This window comes from Pleurodeles waltl, chromosome 2_1, assembly GCF_031143425.1.
Source record: "Pleurodeles waltl isolate 20211129_DDA chromosome 2_1, aPleWal1.hap1.20221129, whole genome shotgun sequence".
NCBI classification, from domain to species: Eukaryota; Metazoa; Chordata; class Amphibia; order Caudata; family Salamandridae; genus Pleurodeles; species Pleurodeles waltl.
The window spans coordinates 45,497,165-45,518,419 of record NC_090438.1 but is presented as its reverse complement, the minus strand read 5'-3'; the positions used below and the strand labels follow the sequence as shown (position 1 = coordinate 45,518,419).

Below are 21,255 nucleotides of genomic sequence, written 5' to 3'. Positions count from 1 at the left end.
TGAAAGCTCGTATTTCACAGAAAATAGGTCTTACTGTGAATTGTTTACCATAATTCAGAGTGCTAAGTTCATTTGCAGCAAATGTAGATGTCCCAGATAAATGGAAAAGTTGAACAAAGCATTTAGGGCCAGATGTACGTAAGTACTGAATTGCGACTTGCAAATTGCGAGGCAGATAGACTCGCAATTTGCGAGTCGCAATTCAGTATGCAGGATGGTGTCCCTGACACCATCTACGACTCGCAAGGGGGTCGCAAAGGCCCACCTCATTAATATTAATGAGATGGGTTGCAGTTTGCGACCCTCTTGCGACTCGCAGCACTCACGGGGATGGTGGCCTGCTGGAGACAGCAGACCACCACGTCTGTGACTGCTTTTAAGTACAGCAGCAGTTTTTTTTTTTTGTAATGCAGCCCGTTTTCCTTAAAGGAAAACGAGACGCATTACAAAACGGAAAAATTAAACCATTTTGTTTCATTTTTTCAGAGCAGGCAGTTGTCCATATGACCACTGCCTGCTCTGAAAAAATGTTTTCCAAGCCATTCACAAAGGGGAAGGGGTCCCATGGGGGCCCATGGGGACCCCTTCCCTTTTGCGAATTGGTTACCACCAGTGTGACACTGGTGGTAACTGCGACTGCTTTGCGACCGCATTCGCAGTCACAAAGCAATGCAGCATCGCGCTGCGACTCGCAATTAGGAGGGGGGACACCCCTTTCTAATTGTGACTCCCAGTCCCGTTTTGCGAGTCGATAACCAGGTTACCGACTCGCAAAACGGGGATTGGGCATCGCAATGTGGTTTTTGCACGTCACAAACAGCGAAATTAGCTGTTTGCAACGTGCAAAAACTTTGCTACATCTGGCCCTATATCTTTCTTTTAGTGCTGGTAAACAAAACAACTTTTCACAATGGCCGTCCTGCTTTTATAACATTAATCTGCACGCTTGACAGCCTCACCCTTGCAGGCCCAACCTTGACACTAGCATCTCCCAATGGTCCCTCCCCAGTGTGTTAAAGTAAACATTATAAAAACAGAAACCTGCTAGCAAAAAGTTACACTGCCCTTCACTGTGCTTTAATTTGTCTCTGTATATGTCTAGTTAGACCAACTCTATAGTGTCAAGGGGACAACAAAACAAAAACTCATTTTAGAATGTTTATTTTTATTTTTACTTCAATGCGTTTGGAGTTTAAAATTTGATTTATAGTAATGCACATTCTGCATAAAGCATGTTTTAAAAATTGTACATTATCTCCAACACAAAACACATTTCTCAAAACATTGACAGATATAACTGCAGACTTAACGGGTGACGTTCAAATGCTCTAAATCATGCTTAAGAGTACTAAAGTTAATTAATAAATTACAATATAAAAAATCTCTAATAAGTAACATGTATAATATGGTTCTATATTGCTCTCTTGGGTTCATGTGGCACTTATAAACCACTCACTTTGGCCTCATGGTTTATAAGTGTCACAGAACCCTTTGATATCAATATATGGCATAAACACACATACACGCACGCACACACTTATTTTTCAACCTTAATTTCTAAAAAAGTACTGAACCAGATCACAAATAATACAATCTGCATACCAAAATCTATCTTCCTACCAATTTTGGTGTAATTTGGTGTAATTAACGATTGTAATATAAAAAAATCTCTAACGAATAACGTGTAATATGGTCCTAAATTGCTATCTTGGGGTTCATGTGACATTTATAAACCACTCTCCCTTTGGCCTCATGGTTTATAAATGTCACCAGAACCCTTTGATACCAAAATATGGCACACACACACACAAACACACACATGCACACATACGCACGCATGCATGCACACTCTCACACACACACACACGCGCAAACACACACATGCACACACACACATACGCACGCACGCTCACACACATACACTCACACACACTTATTTTTCAACCTTAATTTCTCAAAAGCTACTGAAACGATCACAGAAAACACAATTTGTGTACCAAAATCAAGCTTCCTACCAATTTTGCTGTAATTCCGTTCAGCAGTTTTTGCTGTACCCCTTGTTAAATAAGTCTTTGGAAAATGCATGGGAATTTTGCATTTTGGGACCCTCTGATTTTTCTCAGCTGCTGATTGACAGATCACCCCGAAAGTTTCCAGGAAGGAGCTGAAGGGGATGAACCTTTTTTTGGGGGGGGAAAGTTTTGTGATGATTTGTCACACGGGGCCTAAATTATTAGCAAACCAATAAATGCTCTTCCTATGGAACAGATGACCTAACTATAACAACCTAGTGGCAACCCTGTGTGTCCGACCCTATCTATATTTGGTAGCCTGACTTTTCATCTGCTTTGGAAACAACACTGCCACATGCTATGTCCTTGTGCAACACTAGGCAGCTTCTGTCTCTGTGAGTCGGTAAAACGGTTTGCATGCAGAATGTAACATTTGATCCATGCCTATATCTGACGTGGGTAAAGACACAGATTAGAGAATCGAGCATGCCAAATTTTATATTATTTTAATGTAATTTTTATGTTAAATTAAGTTGAATTACAAAAAACATTGTGTGTATATTTAACTTTGTGTGCTTATGTGCGTGTTTATTGAGCAACATTGTGAATAAAATCACTCTGACAAAATAAATAAAAACCTCCCTTTCCTGCTGAGCTCTGACTCTCATGTCTTTTTCCTCCCAGGCAAACCCAGCTCCTATTCTAGTCAACGCTGACTGTCTGGATCCGGGTCCTTCTGTGAGTATGAGAACATCTGTATATCTTGTATTGCCTCTGCCACTTCTGCACCCTGAACACGTGTGCCATAGCCCCCCCCATCCCTAATTACATGTCAACTGCCTCCCTCACGTCTGGACCCTGATCCCATGTATGCCGTCTCCCTCGCTTCTAGTCCCTGATCCCACGTATGCCGTCTCCCTTACGTCTGGACCCTGATCCCATGTATGCCGTCTCCCTCGCTTCTAGTCCCTGATCCCACATATGCCGTCTCCCTCACTTCTGGACCCTGATCCCATGTATGCCGTCTCCCTCGCTTCTAGTCCCTGATCCCACGTATGCCGTCTCCCTCACGTCTAGTCCCGGATCCCAGGTATGCCGTCTCCCTTGCTTCTAGTCCCTGATCGCATGCAAGCTCTCTCCCTCAAGTCTGGACCCTGATCCCATGTATGCCGTCTCCCTGGCTTCTAGTCCCTGATCCCATGCAAGCTCTCTCCCTCACGTCTGGACCCTGATCCCATGCAAGCTCTCTCCCTCACTTCTGAGCCCTGATCCCATGCAAGCTCTCTCCCTCACTTCTGCACCCTGATCCCATGTATGCCGTCTCCCTCACTTCTAGTCCCTGATCCCATGAAAGCTCTCTCCCTCACTTCTGGACTCTGAACGAATGCGTGCCATAGCCCTCCTCCCCATCTCTAATTACATGTCAACTGCCTCCCTCACGTCTGGACCCTGATCCCATATATGCAGTCTCCCTCACTTCTAGTCCCTGATCCCATGCAAGCTCTCTCCCTCACGTCTGGACCCTGATCCCGCGTATGCCGTCTCCCTCGCTTCTAGTCCCTGATCCCATGCAAGCTCTCTCCCTCACGTCTGGACCCTGATCCCATGTATGCCGTCTCCCTCACTTCTGGACCCTGATCCCATGTGTGCTGTCTCCCTCACTTCTAGTCCCTGATCCCATGCAAGCTCTCTCCCTCATGTCTGGACCCTGATCCCATGTGTGCTCTCTCCCTCACTTCTGGACCCTGATCCCATGTGTGTCATCTCCCTTACTTCTGGACCCTGGTCCCATGTGTGTCATCTCCCTTACTTCTGGACCCTGATCCCATGTGTGTCAACTCCCTTACTTCTGGACCCTGGTCCCATCAATCAATCAGTCAGGGTTCTTATAGAGCACTGCTAATCACCTGCTAGGGTCTCAAGGCATTTTGGGGGGGGGGGAGTATCTGCTGTTCAGTCGATGAGCTGGATGGCAGGTTCAGTCGAAGAGCCAGGTTTTGAGGTCCTTCCTGAATTGAGACAGTGAGGGAGATTTACTGAGATGAAGGGGAAGAGAGTTCCAGGTCTTAGCAGCGAGGTATGAGAAGGAACTTCCTCCACCTGTGGTCTTGCGGATCCGTGGGATGGTGGTCAGGGCATTGTGGGCAAAGCGGAGTTGTCTGGTGGGGTTTTGAATGCAAGGCAGCGGTTCAGGTATGCGGGTCCGATGTTGTGTAGGACCTTGTAGATGTGTGTGAGGAGCATGAAGGTGATTCTCTTGTTCGGAAGCCAGTGGAGATCTCTCAGGTGCCCAGAGATGTGGCAGTGGTACGGTATGTCGAGGATAAGTCTGGATTCTTTGCAGCTTTTATTTTGAGTTTCTGATTGGCATCGGCGTAGAGTGCGTTGCAGTAGTCGAGCTTGCTGCTGACACGCGTCTGAGTGACCGCTCTTCTGGATTCGATGGGGATCCACTTGAAGATCTTATGAAGCAGGTGGAGTGTGTGGAAGCAGTAGGATGAGACTGCGTTGGTTTGGTGGTTCATTGAGAGCAAGGAGTAGAGGATGATGCCGAGGTTGTGTACATGGTCGGTTGGTGTGGAGGGTCTCGGAGTCCCACGGGCCACCAGGAGTCGCCCAGGCAGAGGGGGTGGTTCCCAAATGAGGACTTCTGTTTTGTGAGAGTTGAACTTTGGGCAGCTGTTCTTCATCCAGGCGGCGACTGCCTTCATCCCGTTGTGGAAGTTGCTCTTTATGGCTGCAGGTTCGTTGGTGAGAGAGAGAATCAGTTGGGTGTCGTCGGTGTAGGATACAATGTTGAGTCCATAGTTTCTGATGATGTCTGCAAGCGAGGCCATGTAGATGTTGAAGAGGGTGGGGCTCAGGGAGGATCCCTGAGGGACACCACAGTTGATCTCTGTAGGTTCAGATGAGAACATAGGGAGCTTGACTCTCTCGGTTCGGCCAGTGAGGAAGGAGAGGATCCACTCTAGGGCATTGCTGTGGATGCTGGCGTCATGTGGTCTTGTACAGAGGGTTTGGTGGGAGACGGTGTTGAAGGCAACATAGAAGTCCAGGAGGATGAGGGCTGCGATTTTGGCTTAGTCAAGGAGATTGCAGATGTCGTCTGTTGTGATGAGGAGAGCAGTCTCAGTGCTGTGGTTGCTTCTGAACCCATGTCTGTAATCTCCCTCACTTCAGGACCCTGATCTAATGCAAACCATCTTCCTCACTTCTGGACCCTGATCCCATGCATGGTGTCTCCCTCACTTTACATCTCTGACCTTAAGTACACTTCTCCCTCTTTTTCCATCTCTGATCCCATGTGCATCACCCCTTCATTCTCCATCCCTGGTCCCGTGTGTGCAGTCTCCCTCATTCTGTATCCGTGGTGCCATGTGTGCACTCTCCCTCATTCTCTGTCCCTGGTCCCGTGTGTGCCGTCTCCCTCATTCTCTGTCCCTGGTCCCGTGTGTGCAGCTCTCTCATTCTCTATCCCTGGTCCCGTGTGTGCAGTCTCCTTCATTCTCTATCCCTGGTCCCATGTGTGAGTCTCCCTCATTCTCCATCTGTGGCCCCGTGTGTGCAGTCTCCCTCATTCTCCATCTCTGGTCCCGTGTGTGCAGTCTCCCTCATTCTCCATCCCTGGTCCCGTGTGTGCAGTCTCTCTGGGTCTCCATCTCTCACTCTCCATCCCTGGTCCCGTGTGTGCCGTCTTCCTGATTCTCCATCCCTGGTCCCGTGTGTGCCGTCTCCCTGATTCTCCATCCCTGGTCCCGTGTGTGCAGTCTCCTTCATTCTCTATCCCTGGTCCCGTGTGTGCCGTCTCCCTCATTCTCCATCCCTGGTCCCTTGTGTGCAGTCTCCCTCATTCTCCATCCCTTGTACCATGTGTGCAGTCTCCCTCATTCTTCATCCCTGGTCCCGTGTGTGCAGTCTCCCTCATTCTCCATCCCTCGTACCGTGTAGGAAGTCTCCCTCATTCTCCATCCCTTGTACCGTGTAGGAAGTCTCCCTCATTCTCCATCCCTGGCACCATGTGTGCTGTCTCCCTCATTCTTCATCCCTGGTCCCGTGTGTGCAGTCTCCCTCATTCTCCATCCCTCGTACCGTGCAGGAAGTCTCCCTCATTTTCCATCCCTGGTCCCATGTGTGCAGTCTCCCTCATTCTCCATCCCGGGTCCCATGTGTGCCATCTCCCTCAATCTCCAACCCTCGTACCATGTGGGAAGTCTCCCTCATTCACCATCACTGGTCACATGTGTGCAGTCTCTCTCATTCTCCATCCCTGGTTCCGTGTGTGCAGTCTCCGTCATTCACCATCCCTGGTCCCATGTGTGGTGTCTCCCTCATTCTCCATCCCTGGTCCCATGTGTGCAGTCTCCCTCATTCTCCATCCCTGGTCCCATGTGTGCAGTCTCCCTCATTCTCCATCCCTGGTCCCATGTATGCAGTCTCCCTCATTCTCCATCTCTCGTCCCATGGATGCCGTCTCCCTCAATCTCCATCCTTGTTTCATGTGTACCTTCCCCGTCATTCTCCAAACCTGGTCACGTGTGTGCTGTCTCCCTCATTCTCCATCCAGGGTCCCATGTGTGCAGTCTCCCTCATTCTCCATCCTTAGTCCCATGTGTGCAGTCTCTCTGGGTCTCCATCCCTGGGACCGTGTGTGCAGTCTCCCTCATTCTTCATCCCTGGTCCCGTGTGTGCAGTCTCCCTCATTCTTCATCCCTCGTACCATGTGGGAAGTCTCCCTAATTTTCCATCCCTGGTCCCATGTGTGCAGTCTCCCTCATTCTCCATCTCTGGTTCCATGGGTGCCGTCTCCCTCGATCTCCATCCTTGTTTCATGTGTACCTTCCCCCTCATTCTCCAAACCTGGTCACGTGTGCACTCTCCTTCATTCTCCATCTCTGGTCCCATGTGTGCAGTCTCCCTCATTCTCCATCTGTGGCCCCGTGTGTGCAGTCTCCCTCATTCTCCATCTCTGGTCCCATGTGTGCAGTCTCCCTCATTCTCCATCCCTGGTCCCATGTGTGCAGTCTCTCTGGGTCTCCATCTCTCATTCTCCATCCCTGGTCCCGTGTGTGCAGTCTCCCTCATTCTCCATCCCTGGTCCCATGTGTGCAGTCTCTCTGGGTCTCCATCTCTCATTCTCCATCCCTGGTCCCATGTGTGCCGTCTCCCTCATTCTCCATCCCTGGTCCCTTGTGTGCAGTCTCTCTGGGACTCCATCTCTCATTCTCCATCCCTGGTCCCGTGTGTGCAGTCTCCCTCATTCTCTATTCCTGGTCCCATGTGTGTAGTCTCCCTCATTCTCCATCCCGGGTCCCGTGTGTGCAGTCTCCCTCATTCACCATCCCTGGTACCGTGTGTGCAGCTCTCTCATTCTCCATCCCTGGTCCCATGTGTGCAGTCTCCCTCATTCTCCAGTCCCATGTGTGCAGCCTCCCTCATTCTCCATCCCTGGTCCTATGTGTGCAGTCTCCCTCATTCTTCATCCCTGGTCCTATGTGTGCAGTCTCCCTCATTCTTCATCCCTGGTCCCGTGTGTGCAGTCTCCCTCATTCTCCATCCCTCGTACCGTGTAGGAAGTCTCCCTCATTCTCCATCCCTCGTACCGTGTAGGAAGTCTCCCTCATTCTCCATCCCTGGCACCATGTGTGCAGTCTCCCTCATCCTTCATCCCTGGTCCCTTGTGTGCAGTCACCCTTATTCTCCATCTCTGGTCCCATGTGTGCCGTCTCCCTCGATCTCCATCCTTGTCTCATGTGTACCTTCCCCCTCATTCTCCAAACCTGGTGACATATGTGCTGTCTCCCTCATTCTCCATCTCTGGTCCCATGGTTGCAGTCTCCCTCATGCTCCATCCCTGGTCCCATGTGTGCAGTCTCCCTCATTCTCCAAACCTGGTCCCATGTGTGCCATCTCCCTCATTCTCCATCCCGGATCCCATGCGTGCAGTCTCCCTCATTCTCCATCCTGTCTCCCTCATAATCCATCCCTGGTCCCATGTGTGCAGTCTCCCTCATTCTCCATCCCTGGTCCCATGTGTGCTGTCTCCCTCATTCTCCATCTCTGGTCCCATGTGTGCAGTCCCATGTGAGCAGTCTCTCTCATTCTCCATCCCTGGTCCCATGTGTGCAGTCTCCCTCATTCTCCATCCCTGGTCCCATGTGTGCTGTCTCCCTCATTCTCCATCTCTGGTCCCATGTGTGCAGTCCCATGTGAGCAGTCTCTCTCATTCTCCATCCCTGGTCCCATGTGTGCAGTCTCCCTCATTCTCCATCCTGTCTCCCTCATTCTCCATCCCTGGTCCCATGTGTGCAGTCTCCCTCATTCTCCATCCTGTCTCCCTCATAATCCATCCCTGGTCCCATGTGTGCAGTCTCCCTCATTCTCCATCCCTGGTCCCATGTGTGCTGTCTCCCTCATTCTCCATCTCTGGTCCCATGTGTGCAGTCCCATGTGAGCAGTCTCTCTCATTCTCCATCCCTGGTCCCATGTGTGCAGTCTCCCTCATTCTCCATCCCTGGTCCCATGTGTGCAGTCTCCCTCATTCTCCATCTCTGGTACCATGTGTGCAGTCCCATGTGAGCAGTCTCTCTCATTCTCCATCCCTGGTCCCATGTGTGCAGTCTCCCTCATTCTCCATCCTGTCTCCCTCATTCTCCATCCCTGGTCCCATGTGTGCAGTCTCCCTCATTCTCCATCCCTGGTCCCATGTGTGCTGTCTCCCTCATTCTCCATCTCTCGTCCCATTTGTGTTGTCTCCCTCATCCCCCATCTGATCCCATGTGAGTTGTCTCCCTCAGCCCCATCTCTTTTCCATGTTTGATGTCTCCCTCTTCACACACCTGATTCAATCACACTGAGACTGTCAGATCCCATCTCCAATCCTACCAGCACTGCCTTTGTCAGCCCCCTTCTCTGGACTTGTGCATTGTGTCCCTCACTACAATGTGTTGGTCTCATACACAGAGCTTTTAAACAACCCCATTTCTGACCCAGTCCTCGTTTTCTGCCTCTGATATCTCCTCTCACTCAAATACATCGTTTTTTAATTTGCCATGTCTGACCGCCTATCTCTGACCTTAGGTATAGTGTCTCCCTCAATCTGATACTTTAACCTAGGGTGACCACCCGTCCATAAATGACAGTATTTATCTGAAATGTTAGCCTTTCACTTAAAGGACAAAGGAAGGTAGGGCGAAATTACGGGCAGATCCGTTTCCCCAGCTGGATTGAAGGGCAGGGGGTCTCCTGTGGTCTGAGGGAGGGAGGGGCAGAGAGATAAGAAAAGGCCTTCTTGCCAGGGGGTCTCCTTCCCTACAGAAATGCAGATGTGCGCAATTGATAAATCTGCAAATGCAAAGGGGCTTGAAAACCTGCATTGACTTTAATCAAAGGAGTCAGTTGAAGCTTTCTGACCACAAAATATTTTCTTTTAGAGAAGTACTGTAGTGGTGTTCCAAGGTGAGCTGTGGAGTGTGTGGTTTTAATGGAGTGTTATAAAAAATGTTAGTTCTAGGTATAAACTGCATATTATTCAAATCTGTATTTAAAAAGCACTTTTTTAATTTAACCAAAATATATTTGTGCATTATGTAGCAGCCTATATTATGATGTAATTGTATTTATATAGCGCTTACTACCCCTTACGAGGCGTTAAATGCATGTTTAAAATAAGGACTTACACGGTCACAGTTCTTTCAGGGACCTCAGTACCTCATAGTGCTGACAAACATTGGCAAAGCCAATAGGTCTCGTCTATGCAAGACTTATTGGCTTAGCCAATGTGTTTTAGCCATGTTATACTCAAGAGTGGCTGCTTTTCATGGCTAAAAGTTAGTGACATAGTGGTGTGGAGTGGAGTGGCGTAGGAGCAGTGGCATAGAGTCCAGTGGTGCAGAGTACAGTGCAGTGGGCTACAGTGCAGTTGTTTAGAGTACATTGGCGTAGAATGCAGTGGTTTAGAGTGCAGTGGCGTGGAGTGGCGTGGGGCAGAGTAGAGTGGCATAGAGTGCAGTGGAATACAATAGAGTGGCAGGGAGTCCAGTAGTGTAGAGTGGTGCAGTGGCATAGAGTACAGACTAGACTCGCGTGGCAGAGAGTGCAGTGGCGTAGAGTGGAGTTGTGTAGAGTGGTGTAGTGCAGAGTAGAGTATAGTGTTGTAGAGTGCAGTTGCGTAGAGTGGAATGATACAGAGTAGAGTGGCATAGAGTGCAGTGACATAGAGTGCAGTGGCGTAGAATGCAGTAGTACCAAGTAGATTGGTGTACAGTACAGTGGCAGAGAGTGCAATGTTGCAGAGTAGAGTGTCAGTGCAGTGATGTAGAGAAGAGTGACACAGAGAGCAGTGGTGTAGAGCCCAGTGGTGCAGAGTACAGTGCAGTGGCGTACAGTGCAATTGTTTAGAGTGCATTGGCGCAGAGTGCAGTGGCATAGAGTGGCATGGGGTAGAGTAGCATAGAGTGCAGTGGAGTAGAGTGGCATACAATAGAGTGGCAGAGAGTGCAGTAATGCAGACTGGTGCAGAGTCATAGAGTGCAGAGAAGACTCACATGGCATAGAGTGCAGTGGCGTAGAGTGGTGCAGAGTGGAGTATTGTAGAGTGGTGCAGTGCAGAGTAGAGTATAGTGCCTAGAGTGCAGTGATGCACAGTGCATTGGCATAGAGAGCAGTGGCATAGAATGCAGTAGTACAGAGTAGAGTGGTGTAGAGTGGTACAGAGAACAGTGGCATAGAGTACAGTGGTGCAGAGTAAAGGGCAGTGGCATACAGTGCACTTGTTTAGAGTGCACTGGGGTAGAGTGCAGTGGCATAGAGTAGCATGGGGCAGAGTAGAGTGCCATAGAGTGCAGTGGAATAGAGTGTATTGGTCCAGAAAGTAGTAATACAGAGTAGAGTGGTGTAGCGTATAGTGGCAGCCAGTGCAGTGTTGCAAAGTAGAGTGTCAGCGTGCAGTGACGTAGAGTGCATTGAACTAGAATGCAGTGGTCATAGTGGCGTAGAGTGCAGTGGCGTAGAATAGATTGTTTCAGAGTAGAGTGCAGTTGCGTAGAGTGGAGAGGTGCAGGGTAGAGTGCAGTGGCATGGAATGCAGTGGACCAGAGTGCAGTAGCATAAAGTATATTGTGTCACAGTAGAGTGAAGTGGCTTAGAGTGGAGAGGTGCCGGGTAGAGTGGAGTTGCGTAGAGTGGCATAGAGTGCGATGGCATAGAGTAAAGTGGAGTAGAGTGCCGTGGCATAGAGTGCAGAGGTGCAGAGTAGATTAGAGTGCTGTACAGTGTATTGATGTAGAGTGCAGGGGCATAGAGTTGAGTGTTACAGAGTAAAGTGCATTAGCATTGAGTGCAGTGGCATATAGTGCAGTGGCGCACAGTGCAGTGTTGCAGAGTGGCATGGAGTGGAGTTGTGCGGACTAGATTGGTGTTGCCTAGACTGGAGTGGTATAGCGTGCAGAGGAGCAGAGCGCAGTGGTGTAGAGAGGCGTAAAGTGCATTGGCATAGAGTAGAGTGGTACAGAGCAGAGTAGAGAGGTGTAGTGTGAAGTAGCATAGAGTGCAGTGGCATAGAGTGGAGTGGTTCAGAATGGAGAAGAGTGCAGTGGCATGGAGTAATGTAAAGTGGAGTGATACAGAGTAGGGTGCAGTGGTGTGGAGTGGAGTATGCATGGTGTGGTAACACACTGCCATTACAGACAACACATTTGTTTATTGAAATTACCATTACATTGCACAGATATACAGTTTTTCAAATCAAACTATACTGTGCACAGATGATGATGTGTGGAAATTGCATCACCTAATGCAATGATTTGTTTTAATCATACAAGGGTATTTGTTTCCAGCACAGTTCAGAATGAACAAAAATGTGCTTTATTTGTATTCCTAATTCTGATATATTCTGAAGTGTATTTAAATGTTGTCATGTAATAAAAAAAACCTCTTTCCTAACCCCAGTATCCAGCAAGATTGTCGCATAAATCCTCTCACTTTGAAGTCAGATAAAGAAAAGTAAACGCTAAGTTCCCACGACGAAAGAACCTGATATTTGACTTTGTTCTTTGAATGCACAGCAAATGTGATGAGATAAGAACAAGATTTACAGGCCTGTTTACAGAAAGGGAACACTTGGAAGGATACTGTAAATAAGGTTTGGACAATGGAAGGGATGAACTCAAGCTGCATAGTCTAAAACAAATAAAGTCAGCAAATTGAAAGCAACAAAATCTGAGTTACAAACCACAATGGCAAGCAACAGGTGGAATGCAGCTCCATGAATGTACTTAAATTGACAGCCTTGGGATATTTTGTGGGGAAATTCCAGTATTTTAGTCCATCCGTATCTTGCAGAGGTTTGGCCACATCACTCACCCAGGTAGTACGACGAGAAGGCCTGGAGTGGTCTCAATGTTGCAGGAAAGGACTGTACACCCATTCTATCAGTTTGCCACCAGTTCCTATGGTGTAGAGCTTCTCGCACACCTCTTGTAGGGTTAGTGCTAGGTGGCAGATATGAAATAGGGCATTTAATGATTATTTAAAGTGGTTGCAAGTAAGGAGTTGACTGGGGTGAAGATGGTAGTCTGCCACAAGGGTTTGGAAATTTAGTAGCTCACTGTCCAGAAACAAATCCCCCAATTTTAAGACACCTGCAGCATGCCGCTGATGGAGTTGCTCTGAGCACAGCTGTCCTGTGCGAGTGGGAAGGCTTAACAAATATAGTGCAGGAGCACAGGGCTTCTTTGTGTCAGTGAGTTTACAAGTTCTAGCAAGGCAAGAGAAAGCTGTGCATGATAACCCCAGGAGGTGATCCGTAGAATGGTCAGTAAGAAACAATTAGCAGTGCATTAAGCCTTCCTAAAAGTCTTTACTGATAAACCCCATCTCATGCAGGGAGGTGGGCAGAAAGCCACCGAGCCACCCATTGGACCTGTGAAGCTGAATAAAAGCATTCTAAGTCCAGAACACCTAATCCACCCACAGTCACGGGTAGCTTTAGGGTAGAAAGAGCTCCCGACGGCGCCGCAGCGACCAAATCATATGTGTGGCATGTCTGAAGAAGGAATGAAGGACAAGCAGGGGAAGGTTTGCAAAATAATACTATCATTGCGGTAGCACCCCATTTTCACTAGTGCAGCGTGGCCTCTACAGAAAGCAGAAGAGAAGACCAAAAAGCAAATTGGGCTTGGATGGACCGTGATGCTCTGCTGAGATTTTCCTCCTGCAAATCAGTGGGAGAATGGTAGATATTAATCACTAGGTATCGAAAGGTAACTGGTTCCCAGTTCCATATGAGATCTAATTGTATATAAAGGGGAAAACGGTGCCATATGTTAAAGAAACACTAATTACATTTTAACATTTTTACAGTTTGCTTGTGCAATTTACATCCCAAATATTTTGAAGATTCTATGTGTACTTGACTCTTAGGGATAACTCAGATCACTAGTTTGGCTTTTGCTCAATTTCAAAACCATTTAAAGACATGGACAAAGCTGGCAATTGCCTTTCACAACCTTGCAAGGGGTCTGGCCCCTGCTCACCTTTCACAAGCACGAACAGCGGACCGTTGCACCAGAAGAGTTTGCCAAGGTGGATGGGTGTTGCTTGTTCAACCACTTGACAGTGCCTCTTCTGTTTCTCCCCTGTGTGCAGAGACAACTCCCCAGGTACCCAGTACCTTCTGATAGTCTTGGTGGACCCATCTTGTCTGAATTTAGGAATTGTCCCACCTTGTTCTTCTCTTCCTTATTTATCCAGTTATTAGCAACAACCGTTTAAATCACTTGCCGTGGATCTCCCATTTGGTCTCGACTTCATCCTCCTCTTTTACTATCTTTGGTAGTCTGGGCTCCCATTTCTGAGATAAATTAAGAGTCCCAAACATACACTCTAGTGCTGTGAGACTACAGACAAGTTGTGGGTACCTCACATCCTGACATTAGGTGTGAGACTGTTGCCCACACCATCTGCCCTGTCTCATTAATTTTTTTTTAGGTTGAAAGTCCATGGGCGGTTGGGGTAAGCCAGATGTTTTTGTTCAATTTGTTTGAACTAGCATAATGTTAATTACCTTAATGTTTCCCAAACTGTTTGCCAGGGTTTTTAAAATGTTCAGAAGCATAATCAGAATGTTGTTGTTATGTTCTCTTTTAGAAAGATTGGGTAGATTTGGGTAGGGGTGATGGCCTTGCCGCAGTACTGAAGGGCATTAATTTACTACTGAACAAGGACATAATGTGACACCTGAATGTAGCATACCAGGAGGCAATCACAAAAAGACCATAGTGAATAAATAGTGCTATGTTACAAAAGAGTAAATAAATGTACTAACAACATAGTGAGGCATGGCCTCTCTTGCGTGTGTGTGTAAAACTGATGTTTGTTCTTGAATTTTTGTCCTGAATTTCGACCCTTTGTCCTGAATTTCTGTCCTGAATTTTGACCCTTTGTCTGGAATTTTTTACAGTTCTGTCCAGAATTTGCCTCAATGCCAGGTGGTCACCCTACTTTAACCTCGTGGCCTCTTTCTCCTTTATCCTTCATTTGTGGCTCTTGGTTGTACCCCTCTCCCACCCCCCATTCATTCATCTATGGTCGTCTGCATCCTCTCCCTCTTTCGCGTCGCTAATTTGTGTACAGTGCACTGTCTCCCTCCTTTCATTTCTCTGACGTCATACACACTCACAATCTCTGACGTCGAACGCATGGCTTCCCTCAATCCCAATCTCCCATCCTATGGTCTCCCACATTCTGCAACGTTAACCTCGTGACCCCCTCCTTCATTCCTCACCCCCATGGAGTTATGCATGCATCTCCCTCATTCCCCATCTCTGGGTCCAGGCTTGTTTGTACTGTCTCCCTCATATCCTATCTCTGATCAACTAGGTATCATCCTCTCCCACCTGTGGCTCCCGGATCCCTATCTCTGGTCTCATACACACCATTAGACTACCCCTCATTTCTGACCGTATGTACCTTCTTAGGGTCTCCCTCCTTCCCATCTCTGCCTCTATTCATGCCACTGGTGTCTCCCTCATTCCCCTTTTCTGGCCCCATACATGCAGCTAGTGTCCCCCTCATTCCACATCTTGCTCCAACCACAGTTAGTGTCTCTCTCATAGCTCATCGCTGGGGTGTGTTGGCTTCCAGTGCCTCCCTGGTCACATCGCTGGTCAGTGCATGGTTAGTGTCTCCCTCATTCACGGTCTTTGGCCATGCACACCATCAAGCAAGCTGTCCCTCGTTCTCTGTCTCCGGCCCATGGAGAGCATTAATGTCTCCCTCATTCTGCATCTCCAACCAATGCATGGTTGGTATCTCCCCCGTTCCCGGTCTCTGGCCATGCACCCCATCAATCTGTCCCTCGTTCCCCATCTCTAGCCCATGTAGAGCATTAATGTCTCCCTCATTCCGCATCTCCGACCAGTGCATAGTTAGTGTCTCCCTCATTCTCATCGAGCTGTCCCTCATCCCCCATCTCTGGCCCATGTAGAGTATGAATGTCTCTCTCGTTCTACATCCCCGAACAGTGCATGGTCAGTGTCTCCCCCATTCCTGATCTCCGGCCATACACGCTGTTAAGAGTCTCTCTCATTCCCATCTCTGCCTCCATTCATGCCCATGTATTCCATTACTGACTTCCTCATATCCTATCTCTGCCCAGTGCTTGTCATTAGTGTCTCCCTCATTCCACACCTCTGACAAGTGCATGGTTACTGTCACCCTCATTCCCACTCTATGGTCATGCCCCCCATCGGGCTGTCCCTCATTCCCCATCTGTGACCCACGTAGAGCATTAATGTCTCCCTCATTCCACATCTCCGACCAGTGCATGACTAGTGTCTCCCTCAGTCCCAATCTCCGGCCATGCCCGCCACCGGGCTGTCCCTCATTCCCCACCTCTGGCCCACGTAGAACATTAATGTCTCCCTCCTTCTACATACCCGGCCAGTGCATGGTTAGGATCTCCCTCGTTCCCATTTTCTGGCCATCCACACCACCGGGCTGTCCCTCATTCCCCACCTCTGGCCCACGTAGAACATTAATGTCTCCCTCCTTCTACATACCCGGCCAGTGCATGGTTAGGATCTCCCTCGTTCCCATTTTCTGGCCATCCACACCACCGGGCTGTCCCTCATTCCCCACCTCTGGCCCACGTAGAACATTAATGTCTCCCTCCTTCTACATACCCGGCCAGTGCATGGTTAGGATCTCCCTCGTTCCCATTTTCTGGCCATCCACACCACCGGGCTGTCTCTCATTCCCCACCTCTGGCCCACGTAGAACATTAATGTCTCCCTCCTTCTACATACCCGGCCAGTGCATGGTTAGGATCTCCCTCGTTCCCATTTTCTGGCCATCCACACCACCGGGCTGTCTCTCATTCCCCACCTCTGGCCCACGTAGAACATTAATGTCTCCCTCCTTCTACATACCCGGCCAGTGCATGGTTAGGATCTCCCTCGTTCCCATTTTCTGGCCATCCACACCACCGGGCTGTCCCTCATTCCCCACCTCTGGCCCACGTAGAACATTAATGTCTCCCTCCTTCTACATACCCGGCCAGTGCATGGTTAGGATCTCCCTCGTTCCCATTTTCTGGCCATCCACACCACCGGGCTGTCCCTCATTCCCCACCTCTGGCCCACGTAGAACATTAATGTCTCCCTCCTTCTACATACCCGGCCAGTGCATGGTTAGGATCTCCCTCGTTCCCATTTTCTGGCCATCCACACCACCGGGCTGTCCCTCATTCCCCACCTCTGGCCCACGTAGAACATTAATGTCTCCCTCCTTCTACATACCCGGCCAGTGCATGGTTAGGATCTCCCTCGTTCCCATTTTCTGGCCATCCACACCACCGGGCTGTCTCTCATTCCCCACCTCTGGCCCACGTAGAATATTAATGTCTCCCTCCTTCTACATACCCGGCCAGTGCATGGTTAGGATCTCCCTCGTTCCCATTTTCTGGCCATCTACACCACCGGGCTGTCCCTCATTACCCACCTCTGGCCCATGTAGACCCTTAATGTCTCCCTCATTCCACCGGTGCATGGTTAGTGTCTCCCTCATTGGACCAGTGCACGGTTAGTGCCTCCCTCATCCCCCATCTCTGGGCCACGTGACTCGGAGGCAGCGAGGCCTCGCATTCTTTCCCAACCACAGCATCCGTGGTCCTCTCCGGGGTTTACACCCCGATTGCCTGTTACGAACTTCCGAACCCTCTCCTCTCATTGACGTCTTGTGAGGTGTGAAGGGGTAACAAAGCCCCTGACGTGTGTGTATGTATATATCGGGCAGACCTGTCAGCACACAGATCACAGCTACAGAAGGCTGAGCCGTGATTCGAGACTCTTTCATCAAGAGGGGGTTGTACTTGTTGGCATTGGATATAGTTTCCCACTTATGTACAATCTTCCAGGTGCTTGGAAGTACCATAATTCATGCAGCGCGCTAAATAAATACCCATATAATGGAATAATGTGCCCAGAATGGCACGGCATTGGTCATGTGGTGCAGTTGGACAACCATCCAGTCCCCAGATCCCCGATATCGGCACTAGCGACCCTCGCTCCCCAGTGCCCGCTGGGCCCTGCACGATGCCAGCTAGCCGGAAGGACTTCACTGTGGCAGGGCCCGTGTGCATCGCTCTGGTGAAGAGGTCAGAGAGGGGGGAGTAGCCCAGGTGCCGGGGCCTGGCCACCTCTGCGGCTGGCACCGGTCCTTAGGCCGCCCTGCTTCGTTCCCTCGAACCCTCAACCCTCCGAGCTGTCCCTCCCACAGTGCGCGTGACTGGTGAGGATTACCATCGGGTCAGCACCCTGGAGCGCGAGCTCCTTGCTGCCAAGGAAATGCAGTGCCAGGCAAGGAAGTGCCTTGAAGACCTAGGAAGTGGACTGCGCCAAGGCGCAGGGTTATGTAATGTAGGTCCAGGTGGCCTCATATTTACCACTGGCAATGTAAAGCACCCAACCTATCTACCCCTGACGAGGCGCTGTTGTGCGTTACGCGGGGCGCACGCTGCTCCAGAACCCCCAGTTAGTGCTTAATTATGTAACCAATGATGTGATTTCCCCCCACTTTCCAAAATAAAGGAGTAAAATAGTCCCACTTCTGAACCGTGCTTGGATAACTGACACTCCCGTGTACCACCATAGAATAAGGTCGACCAGTGGCATTGGTGAGAGGTGAGCATTGGTGAGATTGGTGGAGAAGGATGCTGGCTTCCCCTAGAGATGCTCATGCATTTATTTCTTTGGGGACCTTTTTATTCTATGTCACATTAAGGTTAATTAGGATGCATCTCGGAGCTCTTGGCCCATATTCATTTATCCTCACTTCGGGAAATTTCCTTAGTAATGATTTATGTCCCTATAGTCTTGGGCGTGTCGCTGTTGCTTTGAAGTTCAGGTACCTCCATCTCCATCCTAGAGGTGGGCCACTGGGAGCACAGTGAGTTCTGCTGTCTGTCTCAGCCCCAGAGCCTTTGACATGGCCTCGCTGGAACCTTAAAAGAATCACCTGGGCTCCCCCTCAGACTCCAGCCGACTCCAGACATGAGACGCCTGACAGTGCCTTGAAGGCTGCTGGTGATGAATCGTAAGCACTTTGGGCCCGATTCACAAAGATAAACTTAGACCAAAAGTGTAGGATTAGACCTGTCTTTTGGTCTCAGTTTACCTTTGTGAATCAGGCCTCTGTCCGTCGGGTCTGAGGAGGATGGGAAGAGCAGAGCAATATAAGAGAAACAAGAAAATGAGAATTATAAATGATGGTGTATGTATGGAGGCCTCAGATCTCAGTGAGTTCGCTGCCTCCATCAGAGCCAATAGTGGCAGCCTGGAGGTCAAACAGAGATACCAGGGGCTGAAGCATGCACAGACCTCAGATCTCAGTGAGTTCACTGCCTCCTTCAGAGCCATTAGTGATAGCCTGGGGGTCAAACAGAGGTACTGGGGGCTGAGGTATACACAGGCCTCAGATCTCAGTGAGTTCACTGCCTCCAACAAAGCCATTAGTGACAGCCTGGGAGTCAAACAGAGGCACCAGGGGGCTGTGGCAAGCAAAGGCCTCAGATCTCAGTGAGTTCACTGCCTCCAGTAGAGCTATTAGTGACAACCTGGGGGTCAAACAGAGGTACCAGGGGGCTGAAGCAGGCCCGGGCCTCAGATCTCAGTGAGTTGTCTGACTCCAGCAGAAACCATCAGAGCTCCTAGTGACAGCCTAGGGAGTCAAACATGATGTACCGGGGCTGAGGCAAGCACAGGCATCAGATCTCAGGGAGTTCACTGCCTCCATCAGATCCATTACTAACAGGCTCGGAGTCAAACAGAGGTTCCAGGGACTGAGGCATACACAGGCAATAGATCTCAGTGAGTTCACTGCCTCCAGCAAAACCATTAGCGACAGTCTAGGGGTCAAAAGGAGGTAGCAGGAGGCTGAAGCATGCACGGGTCTCAGATCTCAGTGAGTTCACTGCCTCTAGCAGAAACCATCAGAGCCCTTAGTGACAGCCTAGGGTGTCAAACAGAGGTACCAGGGGGCTTAGGCAAGCACAAGCATCAGATGTCAGTGAGTTCACTGCCTCCATCAGAACCATTACTGGCAGGCTCGGAGTCAAACAAAGGTTCCAGGGGCCGGGGCATACACAGGCAATAGATCTCAGTGAGTTCACTGCCTCCAGCAAAACCATTAGCGACAGCCTAGGGGTCAAACAGAGGTACCAGGGGGCTGAAGCATGCATGGGCCTCACATCTCAGTGAGTTAGTTCACTGCCTCCAGCAGAAACCGTCAGAGCCCTTAGTGACAGCCTAGGGAGTCAAACAGAGGTTCCAGGGCCTGAGTCATACACAGGCAATAGATTTCAGTGAGTTTACTGCCTTCAGCAGAACCATTAGTGACAGCCTAGGGAGTCAAACAGATGTACTGGGAGGGCTGAGTCACACTCAGGGATCAGATCTCAGTGAGTTCACTGCCTCCAACAGAGCCATTAGTGACAGTCTGGGAGTCAAACAGAGGTACCGGGGGCTGAGGTAAGCACAGGCCTCAGATCTCAGTTAGTTCACTGCCTCCACCTGAAACCATCAGAACTGTTACTGACAGCATGGGGAGTCAAACAGAGGTACCAGGGGTCTGAGGCAAGCACAGGCATCAGATCTCAATGAGTTCACTGCCCCCAGCAGAAACCATCAGAGCCCTTAGTGACAGAGTAGGGAGTCAAACAGAGGTACCACAGGGTTGAGGCAAGCACAGGCATCTGATGTCAGTGAGTTCACTTCCTCCATCAGAACTATTACTGATAGGCTCGGAGTCAAACAGAGGTTCTATGGACTGAGGCATAAACAGGCAGTAGACTTCAGTGAGTTCACTGCCTTCAGCAGAACCATAAGTGACATCCTAGGGAGTCAAACAGAGGTACTGGGAGGGCTGAGTCACACACAGGCCTCAGATCTCAGTGAGTTCACTGCCTCCCGCAGAACCATTAGTGACAGCCTAGGGAGTCAAACAGAAGTACCAGGAGGGCTGAGTCACACTCAGGTCTCTAATCTCAGTGAGTTCACTGCCTCCATCAGATCCATTACTGGCAGGCTCGGAGTCAAACAGAAGTTCCAGGAACTGAAGCATACACAGGCAATAAATCTCAGTGAGTTCACTGCCTCCAGCAAAACCATTAGTAACAGCCTAGGGGTCAAACGGGGTAGCAGGGGGCTAAAGCATGCATGGGCCTCAGATCTCAGTGAGTTCACTGCCGCCAGCAGAAACCATCCGTGCCCTTAGTGACAGCCTAGGGAGTCAAACAGAGGTACCAGGGGGCTGAAGCATGCATGGGCCTCACATCTCAGTGAATTCACTGCCGCCAGAAGAAACCACCGGAGCCCTTACTGACAGCCTAGGGAGTCAAACATAGGTACCCATGGGCTGAGGCAAGCACAGGCATCAGATCTCAGTGAGTTCACTGCCTCCATCAGAGCCATTAGTGACAGCCTGGGAGTCAAACAGAGGTTCCAGGGGCTGAGGCAAGCACAAGCATCAGATCTCAGTGAGACCACTGCCTCCACCTGAAACCATCAGAACTCTTACTGACAGCATGGGGAGTCAAACAGAGGTACCAGGGGTCTGAGGCAAGCACAGGCATCAGATCTCAGTGAGTTCACTGCCCCCAGCAGAAACCATCAGAGCCCTTAGTGACAGAGTAGGGAGGCAAACAGAGGTCCCACGGGGTTGAGGCAAGCACAGGCATCTGATGTCAGTG

At 49.6% G+C, this 21,255-nt stretch overlaps 1 protein-coding gene across 8 annotated transcripts in view; it reads left to right on the top strand.

Moving 5' to 3' along the window:
- The window catches only part of DLG3 (discs large MAGUK scaffold protein 3), a 1,213,683-nt gene that overhangs the window by 650,387 nt on the left and 542,041 nt on the right, over positions 1–21,255 (top strand). For all 8 annotated transcript variants that reach the window (XM_069209533.1, XM_069209549.1, XM_069209524.1 and 5 more), the window contains one exon: positions 2,697–2,750. In XM_069209533.1, the coding sequence (XP_069065634.1) occupies positions 2,697–2,750 (54 nt within the window). The remainder of the gene's footprint in view (positions 1–2,696; positions 2,751–21,255) is intronic.